The 7,981-nt window shown below is 44.6% G+C and overlaps 1 protein-coding gene across 2 annotated transcripts in view; it reads right to left on the bottom strand.

Annotated features, from left to right (window-relative positions):
• Positions 1–4,658: 4,658 nt before the first annotated feature.
• The window catches only part of SYNDIG1 (synapse differentiation inducing 1), a 117,609-nt gene continuing 114,286 nt past the window's right edge, over positions 4,659–7,981 (bottom strand). For both annotated transcript variants that reach the window (XM_024577116.3, XM_053927440.1), the window contains exon 4: positions 4,659–5,856. In XM_024577116.3, coding sequence (XP_024432884.2) covers positions 5,698–5,856 — 159 coding nt within the window. In that variant the 3' untranslated portion in view covers positions 4,659–5,697. The remainder of the gene's footprint in view (positions 5,857–7,981) is intronic.

Raw genomic sequence — 7,981 nt, 5'->3', positions numbered from 1 at the left:
GAAATAGCTGGATAACTGTTTGAGAATGATAATAAGGAGAGTGTCATCTGTGGGGTGTCCACATTTAACTCCATTATGGGCTAATCCAAAGGGTGAGTGACACTGATGTGGCTTGATCCCTGTTTCTAAATTAGAGACTGACCGTCTCTGGACAGTGATGGTCTTTTGCTTCTAATTACACAGGACCTCATGAGAGAATAAATCAAAGACCTGCCTCATGCTGTTAAGCTGGGGAGATTTTATAGCTTTTTATTAGCCCTTCAAATAACTCAGCCCCTGAGCAATAGCTGATTTTAGCAGACTCTTTCTCTTTATCAGGAATACTTCATTTACCAAATGAAATAGAGAAAATATATTTTAAAAATGTGCTGGGACAATATTCAGGGAATAAAGACATAGGTGATTGAGGAAGAATGATAACCATTCCCCATCTTGTTCCATATAAAAATCTTGATTGGATTAATAAAGCTGTTTCAATCAAAATATGGATTTTCTGCTGTAGACAGGCAACAGACCCAAATCACTGTTTATTTTTCAGCTGAGCCATGAGTTGGGCTCAGGTGACAGGAGGTGTCATAACCGAAGGCCTGAGAAAATGCAGAGCTGCATGCATTGCTGGCGCTGTGATTCTGTGCATCTTTGCTTGCTCTTCTCTGTCCTTTTTTATTCCCTCTCTTCCTTTAGTCCTTCCATCTATCAACTATGATATTCAAATTGGCCCAGAATGACCTAATTTCAGTGAAAAACCATTCACAGTTCCCTAGAGGTAATAAGGATGCATAAATACACTCCCTGGCACTTACCTGGCCCATAGCAGAGCACCTTGCTTCCAATCACTCTCTGCTGATGAGTAGAACACATGACTAGATGCTGAATTCAGATTCATAAACCTGTTTCACTGGTCTGAGAAGTGCAGCTCTGAGCTCACTCTGTACTAGAGAAAAAGGCTTCTGGGTGACAGAGGATACTGACAGCACCGTTTTACTCTAAGGACAGTCACCTCACTGCCTGAAGGCCAGATCCATTTATAACAGCAGAGGAATCATGGGCCAAAATCCAGAGCAGTTACACCACTGAACTCAATGGAAGCAAAAAACCTGAGAAATTTCAGACATTCCAGCTCCTCTCACCATCATCTGAGTTTGAAAATCCCAGGCTAGTTCCACTCCTAGGAATGTCTCCAGCACAGTGCTTCTCCCTGAAGGCACCCACTTTCACCTCATCACCCCAGTCACTCCTCCTGATCCTGCCATGCTCTCTTTTATACCTGGTGGATAGGGGCAAATATTTAGAGCCCTCAAGAATCTTCACCTGACCTGTTACTCACTCAAAACACACTACCTACTACAAAGACCCACAGGGCACTCCACGCCTAAGGTCACCATGCCCTCCTCTGTGGGACAGCTGTACTGGATCTTATCATTGCTCTTATCAACACTCTTCCTGCAGTATAGGACAGCTACTGGCCCAGAGAACCATGCTATACCATAAACACAGGGCTGATAACTCCCATCTTCCTCCTCAGCCATATGGAGCCCTGACCCCCTCCTGTGGGGCTCAGTGACAAATTCATTATTTGATTTACATACTTGTTTGGCAGGGAGCCATTGGTCTGTAGGCCTTGAGTGCCTGTGGGTCTAGTGTCCACCACTGCTTTGTTAAGATGAGTAATCTTCAGATGAGAATCCTAGGGAAGTGAGGGTCCCCCACCCTAAGGGGAAGCTCAGCTCATCCTGAAGACCAGGGAGGGGCTTTCAAGAGGTCTTGGGAATGGGGACATTACAGCCACAGCTTCACAGACCTTCTGGCTTCCTCTGATGCCCCCAATGGCATCAAGAACAGAGCACAGATGCAAAGGTGGTCTCTGGATAGGAGATGGGGCAGCTTCATTTTCAAAAGGGTCAACCTCAGCTCAGAGTCTGAATTTACACTTAATGGTTTATTGGTAAGTTGCGTCAACATATGTCAACACCCATGGCAATAAATGCAGGTGGTCTTTGGGGGGAGAGGGTGAAACACAAAACTGTCCCCATAAGGGCTAGTGCTGAAGCCAGTCCACAAGAGGCCTCTCAGAGTCCCTATAAACCCCAAGGGTGAAGGCCCAGAAACTCAGGGCAGGGGCTCTGAAAAGGCAGCTTTGCCCCTGGTTTTAGTCGCAGTGACCATTTGATATTTATCTATTTGGGAGCAGTAGGAGTTGTTGGTAAATGGGAAGCTGCTCTATTAATGCATTTTAAACCCAGAGGTTGCTTCAGATGATGAAGGCCTCTAGCATCTTCAGAGGGCCAGGTCACTGGCTGGGTGTTAGGAATATTCTACCCAGCTTTTGAAGAGGCTGGTCCTATTGTCAGGGCCCTGTTTCCACTAAACTGTGTGGCTCAACTGTCTGTGGCATCTTGGGCAGCTGCTGATAACACAATGACCTACAGATGTGGCCTCTCACACCATATTCTCCTCAGACTCACTGCAATTCCTTGGTAAATGTTGGAATAGCGGGAAAGTTGGTATACCTGGTGAAGTGGGGACACCTGGTTAAATTGGAGGCATCTGAGTCGGCAAGCATGCCTAGTGAAGCAGGGATGAGAAGAGCCTTGCAGAAGATGGAGATAGGTTGGTCATGGGTGCCTCTAAGAATCTGGGAAGCGGAGCACTGTGCACAGGTACAAAATATACCCTAATACCTTTGCTGAGATGTCATTTTCCATGTAAGTCACCTCAACCCTCCCATCTTTCTCCTCATATTGTCCTACTAGTCAGTGGCAAAGATAGACTGTGGACATAAACTGAAAATGCCTTTTCAATCCCTAGAGTCTTGACGCACCAACAATGGGATCTTGGCTCAGATGCAATTTTTCTCACTTGCAAAGCCACAGCTGAGGCAGCACAGTGTAAGAGGAAGCCAATGAAGCTTAGGATCCAATGACCTTATGTGCTCTGGGCCTGTCAATAAAATGGCCCTAAGAAAGAGTTTTTACAAGAATGAAGTGAGCTGCTATAGAAGCAAAGGCTGTGCCACAGTGAGGGGTATGGATGGAAGCATGGTTTTACTAGAAGTGCTTTTTTGCCTGGCGGAGTAGCCAGGCTGGAGGTTCCTACAGCTGCCACTTGTGCAGTGATGGGTGAGTTCCTTTCTGTGAACCTTAGTTCTTTTCACCTACCTGCTGGGGTTCTTAGGACTATATGATAATGTGAGCCTGCCTAGTACAGGGTCTGTGCAGCCTCATCCATGGTGGCTGCAGTGACAGCTGGAAAATTTGAATTTAGGGGTGCATGGAAGCCCCAGACACTTAGAAGATATCTGTGCTGCTCAGCAGCCACTAACAGCCACCGAGGATGACATGCAACTACCTCCACCATTGTGTCTACCTATCAAGTGAGCTGTGGGGTCACATGTGCTTCATTCAGCTGTCCTGTCAAGTTTGGCCCTAACACTAGCACATACATATGACAATCCACAACATATGGTACCACGTGTGGTCTTGGTGCTGGTCCTTAGGAATGACTTGGTAGAGCTTCACAAAACACAGAGAGCAAGGAGCCATTTTAAATGAAAGCTTTCCCACCTGGAAAGGCAGGAGCTGAGAGAAAATGAAAAGCTGGACCAGTAGGAATCAAGGTACCTGGGTACACAGAGGCTAGTGTAGAGCAACCATGATGTGGAAGTGGAGATGGCGGGATGCAACACACAAGGTTGGTCCTGCTTCTTAACCAAATCCAAAGACATAGAACTTTGGGAACATCTTGAACTTTAAATGAACTGTTTTAGGGAAAATAGAAAGAAGTTCATTTCACACAGTAGCTCCTTATAAATAAACCCTGAGAGATTGGGCTGAAAAGATGAGAGGGCACAAATAAGCCATGGGATGACTACCCGAACACTGGAAATAAGTGACCACCCCAACTCCTTCACATGACCCATGCCAAGCAGCTGAGCTCTGTGTTTCTACACACACCAGCAATTCTAGGAAGTGGGTCTCACTTATAATCTTCTAGATATAAAGTTCAGAGAAGTACACACAAGATCACACAGCTAGAAAGTAGCACAACTGGATTCAAATCCAGATTGGCTGGATCCCAAATCCATGCTATCACTGGGTTACTCTAATTCATTCAGGGACATTTGTGTTTCTTCCATATATTCTTTTTAGAGCACATTTTTGAAGCATCCATTAGAGCCAAATGGAAATAGATCTTGGACTTGACCCAGAAAGGCAGTGCTAATAACTTTCAGAATATTGTGTATTTAAGGTCAAGGGTGAGGAAATCAAACCTGAATCCTTATTCCAGGACAGTGGTTCTTAACTCCTGCCCCACATTGGAATCACCTGGTTACACCCTAATCAATCAAATCAGAAATCTGGTGCTGGGACCCAGGCAAGCAGGAATTCTGTAATTGCTGTAGTGAAACCATTGCCCTAGAGAGATGGTCTCAATGTCCACTGAGAGTATCAGGACACTAATACATATTAACAGTGTTCAAGCGGTCAGAGAATGTAATTCTCATCTTAGAGTCCCCACTACTGTTTCAGCAGCTGAGTCCTGGATGGATCTGTAGTTATTTGAACAAGTAAAAACTATAAGTGAAACCCAATAAATAGTATTAATCAGAGAGAAAAGTCTTAAGCAAAAGAGCTAAAAGATAATTTTTGCTAAATAATGAACACTCATGAAACAGCAATGAAATGGTATTAAAATGTTTGTGATTACTTATTTCTCAGCATTCATTTGATAATTTAAGCAGCATGAACCAATAGTTGCACTTAAAAATGACAAGAAAATAACTATTCATTTAGTCAACAGAAAATGTTCATCTCTTTCTTAGATTATTAGTGCCACTGCTTATCACCAAGGTGAGTGCCAAAGTGTGTGTCTTTATGCTGAGATGGTGTCCATAGCTCCTTTGCCTTGAGTCCCTGGAGCAAACCTTGAGGTCCTTCTGGGACAAAAATTGGGACAGATTGTGGCCTGCTCCCCACAACTTTAGATCAATGAGGTCCAAGACTGCAAATTGATGTGTGGTGACTGCTGAGTTTGGACATCTTCCAAGGGATGCCAGATGATCCTAGGTTGGGGAGTGGAGGAAATGAAAGACTGGGCCTGGGGACAGGTCCCACACTAGTATGACTTTGAATTCTCAGGGCTGGACCCATTGAAAACCAATGACAGTCGTGTTTCTGCTAACAGTTTTGTCTCTTCTTGCTCAGCCCTGTTTTCTTTTTGTATGGAAGGTGCATAGACTGGGGGAATGCCAGAGGAGTCAAGCAGGGCAACAGATAGAAGAGTGACACATCCCCTGCCTTCTGCTTATTGCACTATATTCCATAAAAAATGAACACATTTTTACTATTTGTATATTGCTAATGCTATGGCATTCCAGGCACTGGCAGGCTGCAGAGAGAGCTGCACTGTCATTAATCTACCAGAATCCATCCAAAGACAGCATCAAGGGTAAGGATCTCTGAAGCTTCCACTTGGAAAGGTTAGCAGTGCCTATCTGTCTCATGTTCTACACAGTGCTGTGAAAATTAAAGGGTAAAAACAAAAGAAATCTATGGGTAGAAAATTTCGGGTGTTATGGAGTTTTTGGCAATAATTTATACTACACAACATCACACAGGTGTTTCTCCCTTACTAGCCCTGTTTGTTCTCCATCTACACACAACTGGCCCCAAGTTTTTCCCCTGTGTGCCCAGAAGCTCATAGGTGATTGTTCTTGGAGAGGTAGGCGATGAGGGCCACAGCCACGCCCACGTAGATGCCAGTTCCGATTGTGATGGAGAGCACAGCCAGGAACAGAGCCCGCCGAGAGCTGGTGCTGGCCTGGTGGAAATCCCCCTTGGCCACGGCTTTATTGGTCTGCAGAGTTGAAAAGGAAGGAGGGAGAAGAAAAAGAAAGTCAACATGAGCAAGTCAGAACAAATGAAGTGAGTGTATGGCTCACCTCTGTCTCCCTTCCAACCTTGAACTTAACTGATTCCAAGGAGAGAGTACTCCTCAAGGGAAAGTGTATCTGCTCCCACCTGATGACAGCAGTTCTCTCTAACTGGTAAGGAAGGTATGGGGGCCTGTTCCTTATTACTGCTTCCCCACTGCAAGGCACTCAAAGTGTAAAAAAAGAAAAAAGAGCCTGAAGAAAACACCCATGGTCAGCAGTAGCCCAGGTGAGCACCACAAATGTGGGGCCTGAGTTCTTGGACACCAGTATGGGGTGGTGTCAGGAATGGGATAGATATTACACCTCTAGTGCCCTGCTTTCCACCCAATATGACATTTCCTTTCTTTTGAATAACACTACATTTTCTAAAGCATGTTCACACTTCCCTTATTTAATCTTTACAGCATAATAAGAGTATTGGGAAGGATATTATGGTTCTCCTTTCCCAGGGAAGACATTATGGCATGAGATTATTAAATTGACTGCAGGATACTTGAGACTCTAGTCTTTAGCTGATGGCCTTGGAATTATACTTTCCTTATCGTGTCACTCCCTTATACAGCTAGATTTGTTGCAATTCATCCATCAATAAAGTGATTTGATGTAAGACCAATATCTAGACTTCTGTTTGCTCAATTACATAACAAGGTGTTGGTTTAAACCATGTTTCTTATTGCCGTGTGGTAGCAGGATATGGAGGTTTTGGATGCTGTATATGATTTGATGTTTTGTGATAGACCCAGGTATCAACCCTAACTTCTTTCTTCCTTGTCCTGCTCTACGAGTGAAGATTAGAAATAACACCAGGAGTGTGGGGACTGTTGTGTGATTTAGCTGTGACCATCATGGAGGCACCTCTAGTAAAATGGTGCCTCATTTGGTAGATGAAGGTAGAGGCTGCCAGAGGGTATAACTTCCATGAGTGTCATGTGATATTGAGGGGGGTGACCCCACTTTGGTGGGGAATTCTTTATGGTCAGGGTAAAGGCAGAGCCCACTCCCCTGGTATAATGTCAAACTCACTGTCTGGCCCATCTCCGGAAACCAGATTTGGGCTAGATCCCATTTCCATGTGTCAGCAGTGGTATTTCTACATTGTGTAGGCAGGTATGGGAGTCAGTATATTTTTTAGTCAAACTGAAAACACCAAGACCTTTGCAATGGACCACAAAAGGTGAAACTCTGACAGGACTCACAAAATGAATTTCTGTCCTCTGTGGTCCTGACTTGATCTGATGAGGTCTAGAGCTCTGTGTCGAGTTGAGGAGGGACTTTGGGCCATTTCATGGCTGCCCTCTCTTTTCCCCAATTTTTGGATCTCAAAGACAAGTTTTTATGTCTTCTTCCTCCCCAAATTTTTAAGCTTGGAAGTGAGCTTGGGAACTAATCACCGATAATTTTTAATGAAGCAGGGCTAAGGGAATAGAAAATGGGAAGCCTCGTAAGACAGTAGTAATTAAGTCTTAATCAGCTGAGTTTCATTTTTCTGGCAGTACTCCCACACTTCAAGGTCCTAGAACATAATTCACTGTAACTTCCCATCCTCAGCCAAGCAGCCATTCTCCATTAAAATGGAATTTGCTGTTATCTCTACCATTAGCACCCTCCTTGTTGCCATCCATCCTGGGCTCTGCTGTAGGAGCAATACATACAGAGAGGAAGGCAGGGTGCCACTCTGCATTCCTTACCTCTGTATTCATTCCCCTACAGGAGTTCCTCTGTTTCAGAGGACTATCCTATCAGAGTTCACATATTTTAGTAATGCCTTTTAATGTTTGCCTTCCGTGCTCAACTGTGAGCTCCAGAGACAGGTCCACATCTCCCTTGTCCACCTGTTATGCCCAAAGCCTGGGCTCATGCACTGGGGGAATGGCAGGAACTTATAAACATTTGATGAGTGACCAGGCAAGTGGGCTCTATAAGATCAGCTCTGTTCAAATGATCCCAAGTGGTATTGGTCCCCAGGTGCATGCTCCTGGTTTCTCTGGTGGCCTTTATGAGGGAGGCAATGCCCTGGATAATCTTGATCTAAGTTCTAGCTCAACT

Source organism: Desmodus rotundus, chromosome 6, assembly GCF_022682495.2.
Source record: "Desmodus rotundus isolate HL8 chromosome 6, HLdesRot8A.1, whole genome shotgun sequence".
Lineage (NCBI taxonomy): Eukaryota > Metazoa > Chordata > Mammalia > Chiroptera > Phyllostomidae > Desmodus > Desmodus rotundus.
Note: the sequence above shows the minus strand (reverse complement) of the source record. Positions and strands in the feature narration are given on the sequence as shown.